This window comes from Chelonia mydas, chromosome 3 (assembly GCF_015237465.2).
Source record: "Chelonia mydas isolate rCheMyd1 chromosome 3, rCheMyd1.pri.v2, whole genome shotgun sequence".
Classification (NCBI taxonomy): Eukaryota; Metazoa; Chordata; order Testudines; family Cheloniidae; genus Chelonia; species Chelonia mydas.
The window spans coordinates 7,253,890-7,277,683 of record NC_057851.1 but is presented as its reverse complement, the minus strand read 5'-3'; the positions used below and the strand labels follow the sequence as shown (position 1 = coordinate 7,277,683).

Below are 23,794 nucleotides of genomic sequence, written 5' to 3'. Positions count from 1 at the left end.
ATAATGCAGGTGTGTGTTCATTACAACAGTGTCTTTGCAAGAAACATATTTTACCTCATCAAAACTAGTTACCCTTGATGAAGTGGTTTGCAGGCAGGGTCCACAGAAAACGCTTTAATTCAGGGGTGAGCAAACTACGGCCTGTGGGCTGGATCCGTCCCGTCAGGGCTTGGACCCAGCCCACGGGATTGCCAGCCCCATGCCACAGTGGGGCTAAAACAGGCTCCCTGCCCTGGCCCCGCACCACTCCCAGAAGCGGCTGGCACCATGTCCCTGCGGTCCCTGGCAGCGGAAGGGCAGAGGGCTCTGTGCACTGCCCTCACCTGCAAGCACCGCCCCCACCCCCGCAGCTCCCATTGGCCGGGAACAGGGAACTGCGGCCAATGGGAGCTTCGGAAGAGGTACCTGCAGGCGAAGGCAGCGTGGGGAGCCCTCTGTCATGAGCCCCCTCCGCACCCTGCCCTGAGCCCCTTTCTGCACCCTGCATGCCCTCACTGCCGCAGCCCTACATTCATGGCCCTGCATGCAATTTCCCACTGAGATGTGGCCCTTGGGCTAAAAAGTTTGCCCACCCCTGCTTTAATTGCTGGTGCTGCCCTGGAATGGCGAGTGACAACTTGTTTAGATCAAGGCAAGGCTGGTATCCAAGTGGAGATATTCCTTACCGCTCACTTGCTTTGGGGGCGGGGCTGACTTCCCTGCAGTGAGAGGGTAGCATAGGTCTGGTCCTCTGATCTTAGCCAGGTTTCCCTCTGTTTTCATCCACCAGAGCAATTCTTCACCAACGAGCTTTGGCCGGAGGCCTCTGGCTGCTACTGCGGTAGCTGAGGGCTGATCTCCCCCCCGAACATACGTGGTACTTTTCAATGTAATGGGCGTTACAGACACTTACTCCTCAGGGTGGCACCTCCAAGCCTATGGCAAAGTCCAGCATGCCGGTGTTACGGTGCCATCTCCCAGGGGGCAAGGAGGCAAAGGCAGTGACTGTAAGGGCAGCACCCACCCTTCAATGCTGACAACTCGAGCAGCCTGGAGCTCCCAAAATGCCCGGGGAGGGACACACCAGACAGCAACTTTCCACTGCTGATGATCACCCTGCCCCCGTCCCCCTGCTTCAGCCCGCGGAAGAGCCTAGCTACCCACGGCTGTAGCGAGTCGCCCCCCCATAAGCTGAGATGCTTGGGCAGCTTCGCTCACGTTTTCGAAGGCCTGGGCTACGCTGCAGCGTCAGGTCGCCGTAAGGCAGCTTATTCCGCCCTAACGCTGTCTGCACGAAAACGTGGGGCGGGTAAAACCCCTTCAGTTACTGTGGTGGCCGTGACATAGGGGGCCGTGATGTTGGAACGGAGCCTTGCCCCAAGGGCCTGGGCTAACGTCGCCCGTTCGAAGGGATGCGTACATGGAAGGACTCTTTCTGCCTTCAGAACGCCTCGCTCCGGGTGGAGGGGCCCAACCTCAGCAAACCTGTGGGCACATTTGCGTGGCCGTCCCAAATCATTTAGGGAGGAACCATGCAACAGGCAGCAGGGTATAGGGGTGGGAAGACTAGGCCTAGGGAGCGCAACATGCCAAGCTGGGAGAGGCCTAGAGACCCCCTCCCCAAATCACCCTGGAGGGCGTGCAGCAGAGGAAGGCGCAAAGAGACTCAGAGGGACACCTCCCGATTGATGGGGCGGGGGGGGTAATGAACCCACAGTTAGAAATGGAAGCTTTTAGTGAACCACTAGAGAGGCTGAATGAAGGCGGGAAACCTGTTGCTGAGGTGGGGGTGGGGCAGATGCCTTACACCGAGAGCCAAATAAATTAAGCCACTGGGCAGAAATTTGGTGGGAACTCTACCCCCCCCGCCCAGGATATGGGGGGGTGGGGGGCTGTCAAGTCACCGCTTTCCTCCGGGGCGAAGCCAAGCAGCCCCTCCTGTTGACCACCAACGCTGGCTCTCCCGGCTGGATGAGAGCACTGAGGCCCAGGGCCCTGCAGCTGCGGGTTGTTGGCATGGCATGAAGAGTAGCCGTGTGCACAGCTCGGGGCTGGATTACGGCATAGCCCACAGAGGGCAGCTGGAGAGGGGGCTTGCCCTATGGCCTCAATCCCCCCGAGGCAGGGGTGCCTGTTGCCAGGGCCACCACAAGCCATTTGCTGACCTGGGTGGGAGGGACCCACCACCCCTCCCTTGGTGCCAGCTGGGGGATGGCCCAGAGGTGGGCGACCTCAGCCATTTCCCCCCCCCCCCGCCCCAACATACACCTGCCCTAGCAGAGCCACAATGAGGGGGATGGGGGGGGGGGGCAGTTGCAGCAATGAACCCACACACAGTGTCCGGTGCTGACGGCAGGGGCTCCCACAGCAGTAGGGTTCAGCATTCGGTGTGAATGGAGCAGGTCTCAAAGTGAGGGTGGCTGGCTGCTGCAGCCCTTTGTTTAACATTGAAAAATACACACACAAACCCCCTCCCCCGCTGTCAAGCACCGGCTTATGTGTGCAAAAACTGAGCCCTTTGTAAAGGAAAGCAGAGCAGCTACTGTCATTGTGTGACGCCCGTCCCTGTGACCATAGGCCCAGGAGCACCGCGTGGCTATGGTTTAATCTGGCCTTCCATGGATTGGTAATATAGCCAGCCCTCCCATTTTAAATCCCACGTGAAACAATCAAGGGTGTCTTATTTCTGGATGCTGGGAGCCATAGCAGGCAGCAGAGGTCTAGCAGCATTCAGATTAGGCTGCAGTTAGCTACTCCCGTCTCACACACCAAAAAAAAATTCATTCATGCCCCATTCTATGCAAAACTGGCCATTTGGGGGAAAGTGTACACAGGAAAAGCAGCTTTCGAGGTCTTGGACAGATATTTTCTGTTTTCACTTGTCAACAGTTTCTCTTGCAACAGCGTTTAACGTTGCAGACGGCCTCGTTTGGTTTTGGTTTTGAAGCAGCACACATTATGCCTGCCGCTTTCACCAACTCTTCAGAAAGCCATTTAGCAAAGGAGATTTTTTATTAGCAGTGTCTCGCAATCAGGACACGAAGAGTGCAGCTTGTTTCAACAGCCTCTTTGCTTTAATGTGGTCTCCTCTGAAAAAAATCTTCCCCTGCAATACACGATTCGTTTGAAGTGCATCGACATTGTTCCAAGGCGCTTCCTTGAGATGCTTGTAGCACTTCCTTGTACTATAACCATGCTTGAAGCTATGGGCTGCAGCCAAAGCAATTCTTAAAAGCCACTGAACACGTGGGCCGTAAGAACAACAATTACTTTTTCTCCCATCTTTCCTGGCCAGCATGAAGGCCTCTCGCCCTCCTGGACTTAACTTTTTTAAAAAAACCCTTTATTACAGAGCCACAGCTTGAACGCTGTTTGAATCGTGTCCCTTTGACCAGCTGTTTCAACAGGTGAGCGGAGACAGCAGCACAAACTTTGAGCTAGAGCCCAGTACAGAAGAAGGATGGTTTTGTAGTTAAGCTGCTGGCCTGAGAAATCTGGATTCAGTTCCTGGTTCTACCACCAAGTTCCTTGTATGATGCTGGGCAAGTTGCTTAGGGCCAGAGTTTCCAGGGCTCAGCACCAGCCCCTGGGACTCGATTTTCCAGACGAGCTCAGCGCCCGTGAAAAACACGTGATTAATGGTCAGCCTGACCACAGAGCTCATAGTGACAGCTACGGCCAGTGCTTCAAAAGAGCAGAGCAAGCTGGGTGCTGAGCCCTTTTGAAAATCTGCCCCCAGGTGTGGCTGTTAAGCCTGTCTGAAAATTCCAGCATTGCCCATTATCTCAGTTCCCCAGCTGTGAAGTGGGGCCTATTATATTAATACCTCCATTTGCCCACCCTTTGCCTTGTCTGTTTAGATTGTGTCTTCTGAGCAGGGAATTGTCTCTTACTATATACATATGAACAATGCCTAACACAAAGTCTGCAACCTCAGGTGGGGTCTCTAGACACCGCTGTAACAAGAGTAAACACTCGATTCCTATTTTTATTAACAATATGCCCATTTAAACATCCGTGGAACAGAGAATGAGCCGCTCTGTACTCCCATGAGACTTAAGTATTTTGTTTTCTCCTTGCTTTGACATAATACTGCTGTGAGATGCTGTCCCAGCAACTGAAGCCATGTTGCCAGGTATGTAGTATTTTTACTCATGTTGTAGGGAAAAGCTACTTGTAAAGCTACTAAATTAGTTAAGAGAGGGATGCAACCTGCACACACAAGGGGTGACTTGGTCTTTGTTCTGTTTTCTTAGCTTTTTTTTTGTTTTGTTTAATCACTATTAAAAACAGAAAACAGTTCCAAAATTGTTTCAGCTAGTTCCTTAAGTACCCTAGTGTGAATTTCATCAGGCCCTGGGGAACTGAATACATCTAACTTATCTAAATATTCTTTAACCTGTTCTTTCCCTATTTTGGCTTGTGTTCCTTTCACCTTGTGGTTAATATTAATTGTGTTAAGCATCTGATCATAATTAACCTTTTTAGTGAAGACTGAAGCAAAATAGGCATTACATTAAAGAACTTATGTTTCAGTTGTGTTCAGAGCCTCTCGATCTTTACCCTCCAGGCGGTTATTACACAATAGCATTTCACAAAAAGAATTATAGCAAAAAACCCTGTCTTTGTTCAGTTATACAGTTTTATTCTCTAATAGGTACAATACTAAAATAAACACAAATTAAAAAAAAGTTTTATTAAAACAAAACTGTACAAAAAAGCAGGTATACTACATTTTAATTACAGAACAGTCTACTGTCCAAAAGGCACTAATCCAGAATAGGAGATACAATGATACAGGACTCATTTTAACTATTTTAATCAATACAATAGAGCACTTGTTTCTCTGTCCATTCACATACAGAAACAAGGACTTTTGCTACAGTCATTACACATTGTTATAAATATGAGCCCTACGTATAAAGATGCAGTATCATTCTCCTTGTGGAAGAACTAATTCCAAAATTAAATGTTACTTTTTAAAAAAATATATGAAGGGCACAAAGGAAAAACCTAATAATACTTTGCACTTTTATTGTGCCTTCCATCTAAGGATCTCAAAGCACTTTATAAAAGTTACGTAAGTATTATTATCCCCATTTTGCAAATGGAGAAACTGAGGCACAGAAAGATTTGTCTGAAGGCCACACAAGAAAGTCTGTGGCAGAACTGGAGTTAGAACCCAGATCAACTGACTCCTAGACCTGTCCTTTAGCAACAAGACCACACTTTCCCTTCCATATGTCCTGCATGCTGTTTTACCCAGCTCTGCTTTGACATTTCAGTCTCCCTGTACAGCTATCAACGTTACACTTTATAAATAACTTTCCCACCACACCCAAAAGGGAAAGATTACTTGTTTTTCCTTTTAAACTGTAGCTGAGAGATCCAAAACAATGAAAATCATGGCGCACGCTCCTGCAATGTATTGGAGATATTCAGCAATTTTGAAAAGGCGCTTTCAGAATATTATTTCTGTGTTGCAAGCGTATCAAGCGATAAATGGAGGTTTGGGGCCCTTATTTAATAAGATGTACTAAAGTATCCTTACAGCAATGGTCCAAACCATCTTACAATAGGGCAACCGTAGTGTGTGGGGTGATTAACAGAACATTTAGTACTTTTCTTTTTTTAAAAGTAAAGTGGAGGCAGTTCCCACATAAGATGTAGCAGACACGCCTTCCCCGGGAACAAGAATAGACTACGACAGCATGTGCCAATGGAGAGCAAAGGCTGGCTCTCGCTGAGCTCCCATATGGCCTATTCCTCAGATGACTATTTGTTGTTGCTTTCTGAGGTTCACTCACTTGTGGTGTAAGATTTTATTTCTCTAACTTTTTGTAGCCTGAAAGCAACTTCCTAACAGAAGGATCCTCTCATTGGTCATCTTCCCTTCCAGCCCTGCACTAGTTGGATCTCAAATACTTCAGGGCTGAGGGCCACCAGGAAAGATTCAGTGGCTGTCCATGGAGCGTGGCTGGAGGACTCCTGCTTGGAAAGCTCTCTATCCCTGCTAGATTCCACAACAGTTCCTGCCTCCATTGGGAGTAATGGCAGAATGAGATTTCCTCCAAGATATATTCTCTTCCTACAGCATTTCGCATAGCCACTGTGGAGTATGTACCCTTTAATATGGGCAAGTAGCCCTTGTTCAAATAATTGACGTAGGCATATTGCAGGGGATGACAGTGCCTGCATTATCAAATGCTTTCAGTGCCGAAAGGGTTTAAAATATCCGATAATATCTACTTGATGGGAGAGAGATACTGCAGCTTTTAAACAGTGTCATACACATATAAAGACAAAGACAGGCATCTGGATGTTAACAAAAATAAGTAACAAAGAAATATGATTAAACAAAATCTCTTCTCACATCATCCTATACTACATCCTCCTTCTGCTTAGCAGAAAATTGTACGTACACAAAAATACAAATACACAATTTTGTAGAACAGTCTGATTTTAATATATTTATATATATTTATATTTATATGAGTGGCAGGTTAGTTCATTATATAGAGCATTTTGCACTTTTGGCTCATATGCAACAAGGCTTATAAATTCAGCTTTAGCTTTCATTCAGGTTTTTATAGCTTTTTGAACAATTGTTTTCACATTTAAAGCAGCATCCAATTTGCAATAGGAGTTGGTGTCTACAGCAAGGATCAGGTCAAGAGGTTATTCGGGGGGAGGGAGAATATACATTCCAGTGTGTGTGTGCTAACGCTAATGCAAAAAAGACTGTGGATGCAGGACTATAGGACACCAGGTTTACCTCTTGAGGTAGTCTGTACACCTACAGCAGATGAGACGTGTGTGATTTCCACCCGGGGAATACACTAGTGAGAGATGAAGGGTTCTAGAAATTAACAGAGAAACACACACACAAAAGAAACTTGTCGGCGGGCTTATACTGACCAGCAAAGAAAGGAAGTAGCTCATCTTATGCATTTGGTGGACACATGAAGTAACTGCAGGTGACTACCAGCCATCCAACACACACATGATTACAACAACAGTCATGCTCGCTTGCCGTTTCATTAACACAGATGCAAGGTTGATTTAACACTCCACTCTCCCCCGAGTCAAAGTTACACTGGAACAAAATGAAGAGGCAGGGAATTCTGAAATGAAAAAGGTAATACCCTTGCACTTTGCTAGTTTTTTGCACATTCAAATCCAGTCAAACTAAAGGAAAAAAAACACAGACTTTTTTTCCCTCCTCTGATACTGTTCCATTGGGTTCCCCCCCCCCCCCCGCCCTTGTAGGTTTGCAACACTCACGGTTACATTTACCTCTTTTCAATTACAGTCATGGTGATTGACAATCTGTTTTAAAAAAAAAAAAAAAAGACATCTAGCCATCAGGGTGACAGTACAATGCCGAACAGTCTTTGTGTGTTATAACTCCACAAATACTTTATTTTCATTAGTACCACCGCAATAGATTCCCCTTTGATCACGGCTTTATCAACATCCATTGTGATCCTACAAGTTAATCGTCTGTCTTCTGCTGCTTAGATCTACTCATCGCTATCTTTGCCAATAGTAATTGCCCATAGCTTCCCAACTCATCGGCATTATTAAATTGCCAGAGTGAAAATAAATTGTGTGATTAATGAAAAATAAAGCATCTACACATGGATGACTCCCATTTTTTGAATCCTTAAGTGGTACCAATAAATCCGAACCATGTGGTTTTGTTATAAGACTTGTATTTAGTATGGTCACACAAAATAAGAAGTCTCCTTTCATGTGATTTTTTTTAAACCAGCATTTCAGATACTTTTTTTTTTTAAATCCATATAAAATTCTCAGAGATGTTTACAAAATTATAACAACCTGTCAACGGTTAAATGATTTTGATAAAACGCTGAGCAGCTGTCACTATTATAAACTTAGACATAATTGAGAACACAGAAGGAAACAGCCTCCATGATTTTCAGAGAGGTGATTCTATATGTACATTTCGTCACTCCTATCCAGGATCTCAGAGGGTTGGTTACCCAGATATGAGTGATCAATATAGACACCGTCACGTGTATCCAGAATCCTAGAGGCAGTTTCCTATAATTTAGAAACAGAAACTTAATTCTACTCATGGCTCTTTGTTTCCAAATCAGAGATTATAAAGATTTGATTGAGAAACAGAAGATTCCTAAGAAGTTCTCTAAGAACGGGGGAAGGAGGAGGGGAAGGCAAAATGAAAAAGCAATGAGGATTTCTTTCTGGCCTGATTCTGCAGTTATTCCAGGCTCTGGATTCCCACTGAAGTCAATGGGAGTTTTGCATGTGGAAGGACTGCAGGGAGGGGCCTTTCTCAGGAGGGAAATGGGGTCGAGTCCTATTCCTCCAGCTCTCTCAAGAGTCCTGTTATTCACTTAGGCACTTTTTAAATGGACACTCAAGAAAAGGTACTGCACACATTTCATACTTACTGGGCACTCATGATGAGCCTTGAAAAGATCAGAAAGGTCCAGAAGGAGACAGCCAAGGCAATCTGTCAAGGAAAATAACACCCCCGGGCATGCAACTGACTTGAACTTGTCACGCTTAGCTAGAACTACTGTTCAAACTAAACCTACTTTAAATTGGTTAGTCCAGTATCAGCTTTAAGGTAAAAGCCGTCCCTGTATTGGTTCATCGGCTTGTGATATTCCGCCATGCTGGCACGTGGAACCCGATATGTGACTCCCAACGAGGCTTCACGGCCTCCCAGCCTACGATACAGGCAGCGGGCTCAGCCCTTCCATTGGGAGTGCTCCCCAACCTCTCAGTAGCAACCTAGGAGGGTCTGTTGTTGACAGAATTCACAATGACACTGCTAACATGACAGCTGGATTTAAAAGGCATGTGAGGGTATTCCTGCTGGTCCAGTTTGCAGCCCAAAGAACAATGAAACAGGAACCTGCTACTCTCAGAAAATGAAGCTAAGCTCTGATCTCAAATAAACTAGAAACAGGTAGAATCTCCAGGTAAGAGTAAATCACAATCCAGTACCGGAATTTGAACATCAACCAAGAAATAAAGAGAAGCTTCAATGGATAACAGTCGAGGTTGGGAAGCCAAACATTTGAACGTAATTTTTATATCTTATATCAATCAGCATACCCCCCCCCCAACCTCCAAAAACCCCAAAGCCACTCCAACTGCAAAGCTGGACAACAGACCTAGAATCTGGGAGAGGCAAGGATCAGAATCACTATCAAGTCTTCGTGGACAAAGCTTTGCAGATCTATTTTATCCTGTTCACAGCTCAGGCATCACAAGGATGGGCAATAGCAAACCAGTGTGCAAACCAAGAAAAACATCTGTAATTAGTGTAAGAGTTTCAAGCTTCAGGTATGAAAAGGAGAACAAAACCAAATGAAAATAATACCCTGGAAGTGGCCTTTAGCTGTGGTCCAAAATTTAGCACTGAGTTATTTCATTCAGGATGTCACTAGTGAAGAACTACTGTAAACTGCCTGAATTTATGTGTTTTGGTTTTCTTTTTATGATCAGAGGGTTGACTCTACAAAGTGTTTCATATTTATACTTCAGCATGGACAATATATCTGGACTTCAAGTAGGCATCTGATACAGCACCATTTGATAACCTAAGGGAAAGTCTAACAATATGGTGACTTGGACAGAAGTACTATTAAACAGATAAAAAACTGACTAATAGATATACTGCTCAAAGATCTGAGTGTAATACAGTGCCCGTACCAGAAATGGAGAAGGCAGGGAGGAACCAAATAAGAAGAGAGTAAGACTACGGGGGTGGGGGGAAGGTTGTAGCAAGCAATAAGTTAATTCTAACACAAGAAGCTAAGCGAAGTAAGCAACGCTTCCACAAATATCAGGAGATGGTAAAAGACCAGAGAGACTGCTCTCCCATTAATAAATGAAGGTAGTGATATAAAAGATCATTTCACTGAGTTCCTGACCTGCTTTTTTCAAATGGCATTTTAAATCAGAAAGCCACAGGACAAGTTAGGAAGCAATGAACGCCTTGTGAATAGAGATTCTGGGGAAAGATGGCATTACATGGAAAAACAGAACGTCTACAGAAATCAGCAAATATGCAAGATAGGCATCCCCTGGGAATCTGTAATGAACTTACCACCATCACTGCGAAAGAAAGAAAGAAAGAAACAAAGGAAGAAAGAAAGAAAGAAAGAAAGAAGGGCAGGCAGGCAGGCAGTTAGTAAAGTTATGGAGAAGTGAGGGAGATTCAAGAGGACTGGTGGGCAAAACAGCAATATGATGATCAACAACACTCCTCTCCTGCATGTTTGCCATCCACATAGGTTAAATAATATAACATACAGTTAAAAAAGAATACCTGTACACTGAGTATCACCAGCAATGACTACCATGATTTACATAAAGAACTAATCATACCAGACAAACCTGAGTACTTTAACTGTGTGCTAGAAATGCCTAATTAATTTGTCCGAAGGACTGCAGTAGGTGTAACATACCCGTAACTTCAAATATTTGATAGTGTCACACTGGAGCTTTCCTGGCACTCCAGGCCCAATCCTGCTCTTGCAAGCAGATAGACCAGATGATCGAAGAGGTGACTTCTAAGTCTAGATGATATTATTTTAGTCATAAATATGATATCTATGATACAGGATTCTTATTTAGCAGGTCAGGCAGAAGTTTGCAATAGGCACCCTATACCTATCAGTATTAAGACCTATTTTGTTAAGAGTCATCAACACGCACAGGGATCAAGAGACAAACAAAAACACAGATGATCTGGAGAACCAGAGAGAGACTGTTTACAAACTAATAAAAAGGAGATTACATTTAGGGTTATTCTTCCCCAGACTTACTACTTTATCTAAGCATCAAAACTAAAGCTGTAGAAAAATGGTTATTGACTAACAATGTTAAAAAACTTGGGTTTGCTGCCAAACAGAAAACTAGACTTGATTTCACAATATACTGAAACAACAAAACTCCAGTAACCACACTGGATTGTACATGTCACACACTTCTGAAGATGAGGGAGATGGAAATTTAGTGCATATAGAATTCAATCATTTTCCCTTCTCTTTTAGTGGTTTAATACTCTCTTACAAAGTAGCTGGACTTTCCCAACATCAGGCCAAATTTTTACTTTGCCAGAGTAAATCCAGAGCAGCTCCATTGAAATTTGGCCCATTACATCCATTGCTATCTGTTATGTAAACCAACCCTGTCACTACTTTGCACTTGGAGAAAACATACATCTTAAAAAGAAGGTAATTCAAAATGTGCTAAAGAAGATCTGATTCCATGTTGATTTCAAAGATGTGGTCACAACATGCAAAGGCAATGCCTCCCACCCTGGTTTAGGAAAAACTCCTTGATGAGCTGATATTCCAGATCCCTGGCTCTGGTTAGCAGTGGAGTGACGTTTACAGTCCCATTGCTATAGTCCTGTCACACTGATAGCAGCAACTTTATCAGCAGACTTAAATAATCAGCATTACCAATGTCAAATACGCCTTGTGGATATATTGGATGCAGAAGATTAGTCATTGACTTATTTTCCATTATCTCTTTTGCTCTGCTTGAATGATTCAATGGATAACTTTATGAGTAAATGTATTTTTAAAAAATCTTGAACGATGTCAAAACAGATCAGAATGCCAAAGTTATCCTCTTAAAGACACACTAATTACAAATGTATGTTACTTATGCTACATTTTGTGTCTTGTCATGACATGGAAGACTTGAGTCAGGCAAGTCAGGAAAGAATCTAGGTAGTCTAGCAAACAATAGCAGCAAAATTAATGCCTAAAGTTGTGTACACATTATGACTCCCCACCAAAAAATTTCCTGCCGTTCCTGCTGCTAGTACAGCATCGCTGGAGATGGTGATGTTGAGAGAACTGGCATAAACAGATTTTTAGCCATCTGGTCAGGTAGACCTGCTCTGAACAGCACTGGACAATGAGCCAGACTTACAAAGGTATTTAGGCACCTAAGGAAACAGAAAGGTATCGACTGGGATTTACAAGAGTGCCTAAGCGTCTTAGGCGGATCCCGCTAGACGCCTGCCTGCATCTTGAAGTGCCTTTGTAAATCTGGTCCAATGTGATTGAAATGCCAGGGGTGGCTCTGGTGACAAAAAAGGTAAGAAATGTTACTGGGGTGGAAATGCAGCATAGACCCAGCGCAGCTGTACTCAAGATCCATCACTAGATAATGTTTCTCTTGCATCATCTCCAAACAGCACAATGGGGGAGTGTTTGTCACGCCTTGTGATAGGTGTTTGACAGTATCCAGTGAGAACTTATGCAGTGACTTCAACAGCAGCTTGGGTCACCACTATATATTCAGCTCTGTTACCTGGCAGAACAGCAAGTGGAGGACAACGGAGTTCTTGTTTGACATTAGGATCTATTTTGATATCTGAGGTATAAGGTGAGCTAACTCATATCACTTCTCCACAGCACTCACAATAGGCAGTCTAAGTGACATGCAGCTCAAAACTTGATGACACCTGCTGACAACATTCCCAGCATGAGATAATACAACGAGATTACTTGAGAGCATCTAAGAGCTAATTATACTGTCTGGTCCAGGGGTTGGACAACAACAATACAAGCAGTATATTCCAAGGACAGATTCAGGATGAAAGCAATGCCAGTATTAAGGTGTGAAATAAACTGGGTTCTCTGGGTTTCTAGTGACCCTTCATTCAGAAAATGGAAAATAATTAAGCCATTGCATGCATTTTTTTTTTTTTTTTTGCAACCCAATGAGACGCTATACAGATATGGCCAGGATAAAAGAAAGAGAAAAAAGCTTTGCGTAGAAACCTAATCCCAGTTTTGTCCAGCATTATAAGGAACAGGTCATTATTTTAGTTTACTAAGTAGCTGTTCCAAACATTGTTGAGTGCATTGGTACTAAGGGAAATTAGGGAATGGAAGATCTGCTGTTTTCAATCACATAAAAGGACAGAAATCCTTTTAATTACAACTATGCCAATCTACATCTTCCTGAAGCAGCTAATTACATGTCAGGAGGACACCCAGTCATTCAAAACTGCCATTACACTTTTATGTATTCATTCTACCCACCCAATTACCATGGCTACAGTTTGAAAAGACTGAGCAGAACCTTCATCAGATCACAACACATCAGTATGAACTGGAGAGTGAATTACAACAGAGCACACCGGCTTACATTAAAAAGACAGAGAATGAAAATGGAAGACAGAGCATTTTGCCAGATCATCTGAGTAAGAGATGTACTATAAGTACACAAACATCAAAGATCCATTATACAGCTCACTATGGCTCAATGGCATTAACGCACTCACACCCACTTGTAGCATCTAAACTCCTGGCCTGAGTGCTTCAATGATTACTGGAAAGAACGGCAAAGAGAAAAGCTGTGTATTATCCATGGATTGTTATTGTTCAGACTGATGAAAACAACTCAATGGCCAATCTTGAAAAGGGGCACAAAAGTGAATAGGCATATTTCTCTCTAAACCCACTTCTCAATTTGTCAGTATGATTTAGCCCTTCGATACTGTAGCAATGAGCACTTTAAGAACATCCTAGTTAGACTGGGTAAGAGAAATCCTGAAGAAACCAAATATATTTGGGGTTTTTTCCTCATTAACACAAACTAGAGTATGACATGCATTTCCACACAAGCGGATGACAGAGAAGATGCTTAAGGACTATAACCCCATTGATAATACCTTTTTTGCTGTGTAGAACACCACACATAAAACACTGTCTCATCTGCTTTAAGTCCTTAGATGACCAAACACAGTCCTCTAATGCACTTCTCTCAAGAGAGAAAAATAAATTTTGTTTCTTTGAAATTCTAATTTGTAGCTGCCACCTCTTTTTTCTTTAACATGGAATATCTTTAATTGGACAATTTAGCTACTGTCAATTAGACATTGCTAAATGAAACTAAGAGACAGGGGTTTCTGGCCATGCTTTTCAGTCTGCCAAATTTGTGTTGGCCAACAACTGATTCAAAATCCTGAGTAAATATCCCAGCTATTAAGAAAAGCCCAGAAAGGAATGCTTTATTTGGAAATTGCTCAGCAATCCAGCTCCTTAGTTCTCCTGATCAGTGCACTCGCCTTCCATTCAAGGGAATGATGAGGAGTATGTCTTGGCTCAGTAAAACTGCAAAAGTTAGCTGATGTCTATGCACCCCAATGAATTCAGCAGGAGGGCATTAAAAAACAGAAAAAGTCCTATACCCACAACAATGAATACATTTTGGTTGTGACATATAACTCATTTTTCAAGATACAACCTGCCAACAAAGACCCACGTCAAGAGCAAAATTGCTAAACCAAATCAAAAAATTATTACCTAAAAATGTGTTAAGCAAATAATATTGTTAATGAAAAAAAATTGCATTGAAGAGTGCAACAGCTACTGGGACATGAAGCCCTTTACTAAATAAGAGCAAGGGAGTTTCTTCTGATGAGAAACCCAAAGTTTCTTGGTCATAATCCAACAAACTGTGACGTAAAGAGTAAGAGATAAATTACTTAGCTGATGAACAGAAAGCAATACTAAATTCACAATGTCCTGGTTAGGAAGAAACGTACATTCTAGCAAACATCACAACCATCAGAAATGAACTGATTTGAGGAAATTAGATGGAGCATTTTCCTCCATTCAAAACCCACAAGGGCAAACACCATCATAGTGACCAGTTCCTGGGGTCCAAACCTCATATAACTTCAGAGACTCAAACCATATCTTGGACACAAATACTTATGAACCTCAGGGAGGAAGATGGGAATCTACATTTGGATCTCAATTCAAGCTACAATGTGAATCAAAATCCTGGATTAAATAGTTGGGGCAGTGTTGTTATTAGATGCATTCAAAATCCACACACTAATTTTGCAAGTCTGACCCATGTGTATAATAAAAGATGCTTTAAGAATGATGTGGACAAACTGGAGAGAGTCTAGAACAGAGCAACAAAAACAATAAGAGGTTCGGAAAACCTGATCTATGAGGAAAGATTTTAAAAATGTGCCCATCTAGTCATGAGAAAAGTCATCTGAGTGGGGACCGGAAAACAGTCTTCAAGGTTCTCTATGTCCACTGAAGGTAGGACAAGAAGTAATAGGCTTAATCTGTAGCAAGGGAGAGTTAGGTTAGATATTAGGAAAATCTTTCCGGCTGTAAAGATAGTTATGTACTGGACCAGGTTACCAAGGGAGCTGTGGAATCTCAGTCACTGGAGGTTTTTAAAAACAGGTGAGACAAACACCTTTTGGGGTGGTTGAGGTATACTTGGTACTGCCTCCGTATGGGGCAAGGGATTCTAAAGATCCCTTCCAGCCCTAGATTTCTAGGATTCTGAGACTGTACCCCAGCCAGCCAGTGGAATCCTGCTGCAATTACCGGATAGCTCTGTGTGACAAAACTAATTAGATTGCATGAGGTAAGCCAGCGTAATGATAGAAAAGTACTTTAACAGGGAAGCTGAAAATCTTAGTGAAATCTTGTTGATGTCCCTTTAAGGCAGCAAGACAAAAAGATTTCGACCAGTTCCGATATGAGCTGATCAGGTGCCATTCTACTTCTATGAGACTGCCACACTACTGGGAGTATGCCTACACTGCAATGTAAACTCAGGGCTAGGGTTTGAGCATCTATGCTCATTTGTAACCCCAGATTAGGAATTGTTGAACCCTGGGTCCCAACCTGGCGCTTCAGTGTCTACACTGTATGATGTGGGCCACAGTCCAACCACCCATATCCCAGACTTCCTACTGAACGTGCCCGCTCTAGTCCTTTGTTTGGGTGCAGTGTGGGAAAACATGATTGTTCACCAAACTTGACTGTCCAGAGGACAAAGAAAGTTGGCCTGTGGGATTGTGGGATACTTTTGTCAGACTCCCGGAGCATGAGTCCAGTGGGACTACAGCTACACTGCAAAGCAATCAGGCTTGACCCCCTCTGTCCCAGCTTGACTCAGGCTCGGACCCTCCGCCACCATAGGGCCCTGGGTCCGAACTCTGGATTAGAGTGATTTATGTGTAGACGGAAGGAGGGCAAGGCTTGAGCCTGAATTTGAAGCCTGAGTTTACGTTGCAGTGTAGACATATCCTATGATTTTACTAGCTTTACACGAGAAGTAAAATAGCAAAAATCTTGCCAGCCTGCATATGAAAGTGATACTTATAGATAATCTCATTAGCTATGCCAAACCTAAAAGATTCCCAGCCACAATAGCGAGATGGTAGAAAGTCCAGTCAATGTATGCTAAAACCCTTCCCAGAACTGTTCATCCACCTACATAGATAGCCTGGGTGTTATGAAAACACTGATCCATTAAACTCCACTATAGTCAATGGAACAAAATAGAGTTATTGAGAAATTCAAGGAAGACTCATATAAGCATTATAGGTCACTACTGCAATTTATATTACACATGGGTCTGAACCAAAACTATTAATCCAAATACCCCACAGCTTTGAAAAGCTGGATCCAGACTTTGCAGACAAGGCCCAGCTCTTATAGGAGAATATTTTAAGTAGGTGAAAATAAAAAAAACAAACGCCACTCACAATCATGATAGGTCAACACAGCATCGCTGGAAAACACGGGTCAAAGTTAGAAACTCCCTTTTTGGTAAGAACACATTTATTGGAGCAGTGAAACCTTTGTAACAACACCTCCAAGTACTTAGAAGATGTCTCTGCATCACAAAGGCATCAAAGAAAAATGCTGTCTGCGGCTGTGTTAACTTACTGTCTACGGCATCCTTTGCAAAATATCTGGACATCGGTACCAAATTTAAATGAATATATCACACATAATAGTCCAGGAAAAGACTCTGCCCAAACTACATGAGCAAAGAAAAAAGAAAAAGGGGAGTTAAAGAAAAGTGGAGCAATGAAATAGCCAAAGATGAACAAATCAGAGGAGAAAGGCCTGATGCAGAGTCAGGAGCCAGCCACAGGAAAACTCTGGGGAATGTCCTCAGAGAAGGGACCTCCATGGACGGAGTCCTGTACTGCACTGCACTCCCACACGCTCAAATAGTATCTAGGAATAGATAGCAAGGACAACCTAGACAACCTCTCCTGCTCTGGAGGATGGCAAAAAATGTTGGGTAAAGTATTATGAGCCATGAGATGACGATCTGGATTGAATCTGTTGGTGTAACAGCAACGTGGAAGGAAGGAATCATAGATTCTTTAAACTGTATCCATGGAAAGAGTCAGTAACCATTGTGTAACCAATTCAGCTTTCAGATCAATTTCAAGCAGAACCCAAGTGGGAGTGCTGCACAATAATTTAGCCTGGAGGTGATGAAGGTATGAATGTCAATAACAAGGTTTGAACTGCAGCACTGCAGAGAAAAGCCTGATTTGACAGAAAATGCAGAGATGGAAATAGCCTCAGAAGGACTGTCTCAGCTTGTTGAGGGAGCGACCCAGAACAAAGCTTAATTTCCAGGGCTGTCTCACCAGCATTGTCCTCGCCCTGAACGACAAGGCTGCAGAAGCCATTCCAAAGTGTCTTGAAAGGTTTCCCTCAACGCAGTACCCAACAGTTATCTAATGAGAGCCTAGACCGGCTACCCCTCATCAAAACAAGTGTCTGTCAATCAAGAAACAGTCCACAGCGGGCTACAGAGGGAGCTAGAGAGCTCAGTGTCACCGGGATATTGAGGATGGCTAAGGTCATATTCCTTGATCATATCTTCTGGGGGCTGCACAGAGACCAAACAGAATGCAGATGAAGGGAGATAAACAGAACTATGTTGCACCTGGCTCACCGAAGGCATTTCTTACCTACTGAATCAGCCTATGCTTTTCCTCTGGTGCGGGGAAGACTGCTGTTTACCGGCAAGCTGCAATTTAGGATGGAAGACCCACTGATCTCTAATGATACACAAGTTGTTCATCTGCTTATTCTTTTTGATGCGTTATGAGACACAGGAGCTGCAAGACGGTGCTAGACAGAGTGAAGGCCAGATTCTCTTCTATACAGTGGTGTAAATCCATTATTTTTAGTGGAGTTATTTCAAATTTACACCAGTGCAGCAGAGGTCAGGATCTGGCCTTTACTGTATTGGTGTTATTCTTCCTTAATTCTCTAAATAGATGTTTGTTTTAAACAATGAATTTTTAAAGGTAAAATGTAAGCAATCTTTATTTTGTAAGTGCAGCTATCAGTTTGATTTGATTCTTTAAAATGCAACAGCTAGAACAAACCCTGGTGGAAATATCAGCATAAAGAGGCCATAGATTATTAAAATCTCCTTGCAATAAATTGTGGTGGTTTCTTGTCAGCTCTGTGTATGACTGTAGTATGAATAAGTAGGTAAAATTCCACTGAAGCTAGTTTGCTGGATCATCCTGCGGCGCAAAAACACACCCCTCCCCCGCTCTTGCTCGCTAGTACCGAAAGATTCATACACACACACACACAAAGAAAGAACCCTGCAATGATGACTGAAACAATTTCATTCTTTCCTGAGTCTATTCTGACACTATTCATGAATTCGCCTACTCAAGAAATACAATAAAACAGAAAAAGACAGCTCCATTCTGCTTCAGTGATCTACTGCTAAAGAAAGCACATATATTTTCCAATGAAATCCATAAATAAACGACTGGACCAAGCCCTGCCTATATATCTTCAAAGTCACAGGGACAAAGAGGTGCCAACTCCCCCACATCTACCTAAACAGCTTTCACAAGATTAGCAGACATAAAGATGATCTAAAAAGAAAAGGAGGACTTGTGGCACCTTAGAGACTAACCAATTTATTTGAGCATAAGCTTAAATTGGTTAGTCTCTAAGGTGCCACAAGTCCTCCTTTTCTTTTTGCGAATACAGACTAACACGGCTGCTACTCTGAAAGATGATCTAGTTAGTCTTTACCTTCAGGGGGTTTAAGGCTGGCTAAAACCCTGCTGATGTGCCACAATTTCATCTTTTTTTCTTTCTTTCTTTTTCTAAGTGCTTGCAATTATATCTGAGGGTTTCAAGTTGCAACCATCTTGCAAAGCTGGGGGATGAGGAGGAGATGGGAAGGAATAAAAACTAAACAAGTCATAGTAACTTCCCTTCACCTTTAAAAATGAACAAAAGACAAAGGAAAGCCACGCTTCAAAACAAAGCCATCTTCCCTCTTAAACTATTTCCATATAGCAGGGAGGATAAAATGGAATGCCACGGCAATGCTATGTAAATGTATTCATTTTTTCAAAGATATAATGCAGCCTAGACCGTCTCTAACGCATCCCGTGCTACTTCCAAGGAACAGTTTCCTCTTACCGGCAGCGACATATCACTTTTATCAGGATGCCATGAGATCACTTCCACACAATGCCAGCAGATGTAATTTTCTTAGATGCATACACAGTTCATCATTTAGATACTAGATGACAAGGTGATCACAGGGTGACTCTGTAATGCAAGTTTGTCGTTTGGTATTTTGAATTCTCAAATGATAAAAAAAAGATTTATCAAATATAAATATCTTTAAGAAAAAAGTAACAAAAGTGCTACATATGATCAAGGAAAAACAATTCCGTTAGTTTCTGCTACTTAAAGTAGGTTTGCTTTACAAATATTACCACATCCATTATCAATATGGCTTCCCATTATTAATTAAATTGTCTTAGCAGTATAGCTTTCTCACACCTTAACAAGGACAGAGTAAAGAGAACACAAAAGCGTTACACCCTATATCTCAAGGAGGAGATCTTCCTGCCTTTTAAGAAATGTTCATATTTGGGTGAATATTTATGCCATGTTGATAACTAGCAGAAACTAGATACCAAAGTCCTTCAATAACCTTTCAGGCCTGTTGGGATTGCAGGCAGTAGTTACACAGACTTGTACAAACTCACCCATTTAGTATCTTAATCCCTTTTTTTGAAAACATTGCTTTTGAGAGGGGCTGGAGGGGGAAAGGTGAGAGGAAGAACAAAAGGTAACGCAACTTCTATGACAGATCGATAGAGTCTAGACCTCTTCGGAGCAGGCACTGCTAGATGTGCCAAATAATGAATAGTGGTTTTGAGAAGTGGACTGCCATCCATTAGACATTCAGCTCATTTTTCATGTGATCCCAGGCTGGGCTTCTATCATGGTCCCAGAGGCAGAAGGCAGTATTTTATCCACTAAGCCATGCAGCTTGTGAGAGTAGAGGATGTCTGTGTTGAATATGTGAGCATCAACCAAAATGTGTGAATATGTTTCCCGTGGACATGCTCAGCGCAGTACCCAAAAGAAGTATATCAAGTCACTGTGTGACCAGTGAGGCACGGCTTATTGCAGCTGGAAATCACTTATTCCCATGCTGAAGTGGGGTTTCTAGTGTTCTTTTTACTCTCTGTTGATACTCCCAATATGGTGTCCATCGACCCTGAGCCTCTACCTCAGCTTCCATCCTTTCAGTCTTGGAGAAGGAAAAGCGTACAGACTAGTTTTACATGCTGTCTAAGGGTATCCAAGATTTGACATGTAGCCTAAGACTTGGAACTGAGGGCTCTCTAAAATACCTGGAAGCACTTTCTTGGAATGCTAAGACAAAGCAGCAAGATTTTCGAGCCACTGGGGCTGGGAGAGGGAGGTTGGTTGGTTGACTGATTATTTACTGGGAATTAATACTGAGAGAGTATATGCAAAGGCTGAGGGCACCATGCCATCTTCACAGAACAAGACCCTAACAGCTAACTGACGTACAAGAAACTGCAAAGTTATACTGTAAGAAGAACACATATTAAGGACCGAGGAAAGTCTGCTAAGGTGCTACGTCTAAAACTAAGTTACTTCTTGTTTTGACCCTCCCCCTTCTTTGTATCAGTCGTCGTCTAGGGCCTCTGTCTTGATTTCGTTGGTTCCTTGCCGGGCCAATGCCAAGATGGTGTGGTTTACTGCTGCCATTTCCACGGCTAATGAAATGGGATCTTGGTGGTCACTATGGCTAGTGCTGTCATCCTGTGTATGCAGAAAGGAAAAAGATGAAGCGTTGTTAATTAGTGAGCATTCAGTCTGAGTGAAAGAGTTTTTAAAGTGAGCAGTTAACTAAGGGCCGCAATTACACTTTTACTAACTGGGTAGGGTTGAAAAGAAACATGGACTCCTTTTAAGAAAATGTCATTCACTGGGCAAACACAGGTTCATTGAAATGGGCAGGGCAAGGCGTGGAGATTCACGTTTATTTTCAATAGATAAAAACTGGCTAAACGCAAGCTTAGTGAGGAATGTATTAAATAATAAAGTAAGAGTGATTTAGTGTAAAATAGAAGTGACACATATATACATAGGTTCTATTTTATATAGGGATACGCCTATAGACAATTGAGCACTAAACCAGCTGCTGAAAATGTCCCAGACAGATAAAAAAGGTGGTGAAATGACCTCATGCAGGAACTGCCACAGCAGATCACACAGTCTAGCCAGCCTTCCTGCTACATGCCACACCTCATTTAATTAAATAGTGAAAACCTGTGGGTTTTACTGCTGCCTGCACTGCAATGTCAAACAGATCTGTCACCATATTTTCCTGTGTGTCTTTTTTCTAAACACTAAAAAGAAGCCTCTTAATTTTAACAGGACAACAGTTTACTTGTTCAGGATGTGTGGTTGCTGTGAAATACGAAGAATATGGGGAAACTTCGCTGCTATAGGCCTGCTCTCTGGCCATCCAGCTCTGAAGGCAGCGCAGAAGTAAAGGTAGCAATATTGTGATGCCCCTAAAATAACCTTGCGACCCCCTGCAACTCCCTTTTGGGTCAGGACCCCCAATTTGAGGTCTCCCCTGTGAAATCTGTACGGTATAGGGTAAAAGCACACAAAACCACAGATATCATGATCTGTGACGCATTTTTCATGGCCGTGAATGTGGTAGGGTCCTAGGAATAAGACAAAGTCATAGAGTTTAAGGCCAGAAGGGAACAGCAAATCATCTGTTCTGACCTCCTGTACATCACTGACTGCTAACGTCACCCAGTACCCGCACACTAAACCCAACCACAAAAATCCAAGTTCTAATCCTAAATCTAAAAACCAACTCTTTCTGGGACCTTGGGCAAACCAAGCATCAGCTTCCCACCTTTCTGAACTGGGGGTAAAAATACTTACTTACCTTACAGAGGTCTTGTGAGAATTAGTTAACATTTTTACAGCATTTTAGAGAGCAAAAATGCTACATATTTTTGTCATTATTACATCAGGCCCATGATGAAGAATTTGCAACAGTATCATTTCTAAATCAAGATGGCAGGTGGTGATTGCTGGTGGGACAGAAATGCCAGTTTTCAGTAAACTCCTGAGGCTGCTTAACAGAATCTCTTAATTTGCCATGAATTTTGGGCCAGATGTTCAAAACCCCACATGCACATCAGAACTTGTATGCATGCTTTTGAATACCTGACCCTAAAAGTCATTTAAGTGAACTAGATCATGCCGAGAAAGTGTAAAAAACACAATCCCTCTGAAGTTGTATTAACGTTATGTTATTAACTTTAATGGTAATTGGATAAAGTTTATGTTTTAAAGTTTTCTGGAGTCTGAACGATACTCTGAAACACAGATTTTATGGTTTTAACGGCTGAATGGGTGTTAAATGGTCATCAGGACAGCTTTCCACAGTAATCCATTTAACTTTTAATGCCTAATTATCCTTTACAGTGGAGTCTGGGCTAGATCATTGAGAACTGCAATGTCTAAGGACTCTGAACAGAGAATTTTAATGCAATTAAGCAAATTATTTCTCTTTCCAAAAATATGTTGGATAATACAAAAATGCAGAAAGAAAGAAATGGTTTGGAATTCTAAACAATGCATCTGCTAAGCCATCAATTCCTCTATCTGACAGGCATGCAATTAAATGTGCTTGGCTGCAATTTCAAAATATATCACACCAATTATTTAGGAGATTCTGACCTTGCACAGCCATACGGAGCAGAGCTCCACCAACTACTCCCAGAGATGGTCTATAAAAGGATCTTCGTCCTCCACCAAAGAAACAGCAGCAGCTTCAAGGATGGTGGAAACAGAGCAGGTATGCCAGCACCTCTCACCCAATCACTGTCCCACTGGACTTGGGCTGAGCCTACTGGGGTAGCTACTCCAGCATACTGGCCTCCCAGTAACCACATGGAGATGAGATCTCCTACTTCTTTCCAGGGATGGCCTATTAAGAAAACCCCAACAAAACCCAGACACCTGGGTGTGGCAGCATGAACACAAGGAGCAAAGGAAGCAGAACCATCTAAGTGAACTGTTCAGCAAGGCCATGATGTCAAGTGAATCTATCCAAAATGGACTTAGTCACCATTGACTCTGCAGGGGAAGATGGAGAAGGAGAGGTGGGATAAGAACATGGGTGCCTGAGGTCACAGGGAAGCACGTTTGTGCCAACACACTGCAGAAATGGTTAAAGATCTGTACATCCTTTCTTGAAGGTTAACCACTGTACCAGTGCCAGAGATAAGGACAGCTTGAATTATGCATGGTGCGTAGCTTGAGTTAACACTGTCCTAGCATTTTTCAAACATTGTGTGTTGTGTGAATGGTGTCACTTGCTTGTTTGGAGCAGATCCTCCTGTCTTCTTCTACCTTCTCTGCTTCTCTGCCTCCCTCTGAACATCTTCCCTCCTCCTCCCCATTGCGTACTTGCCAAGTGTCCTGTTGTATGACAATAAATCCAAGTGGGTGAATACTGGTTTCTCACACATTCAACAGGGGAGCTGTGCTCTTCCACTTTCCCCATTAAAATTACATGAAAGAAAAAAAAAAAGAAGGAAGTCTGACTCATGAGAGGTACAAGGCCCCATGATGCTGAAGTGTCACAT

General features: G+C 42.8%; 1 protein-coding gene across 19 annotated transcripts in view; it reads right to left on the bottom strand.

Moving 5' to 3' along the window:
- Positions 1-4,599: 4,599 nt before the first annotated feature.
- HMBOX1 (homeobox containing 1) overlaps positions 4,600-23,794 on the bottom strand; it is a 159,619-nt gene continuing 140,424 nt past the window's right edge. For 6 of the 19 annotated variants that reach the window (XM_007063251.4, XM_027825687.3, XM_027825686.3 and 3 more), the window contains 2 exons: positions 23,526-23,627; positions 4,661-20,933 (listed from right to left, as the gene is read on the bottom strand). In XM_007063251.4, coding sequence (XP_007063313.1) covers positions 20,796-20,933; positions 23,526-23,627 — 240 coding nt within the window. In that variant the 3' untranslated portion in view covers positions 4,661-20,795. Of the gene's footprint in view, positions 20,934-22,083; positions 23,703-23,794 lie in introns of those variants that run through there. The other 13 variants (XR_006289293.1, XR_006289294.1, XR_006289292.1 and 10 more) reach the window with 4 other exon arrangements.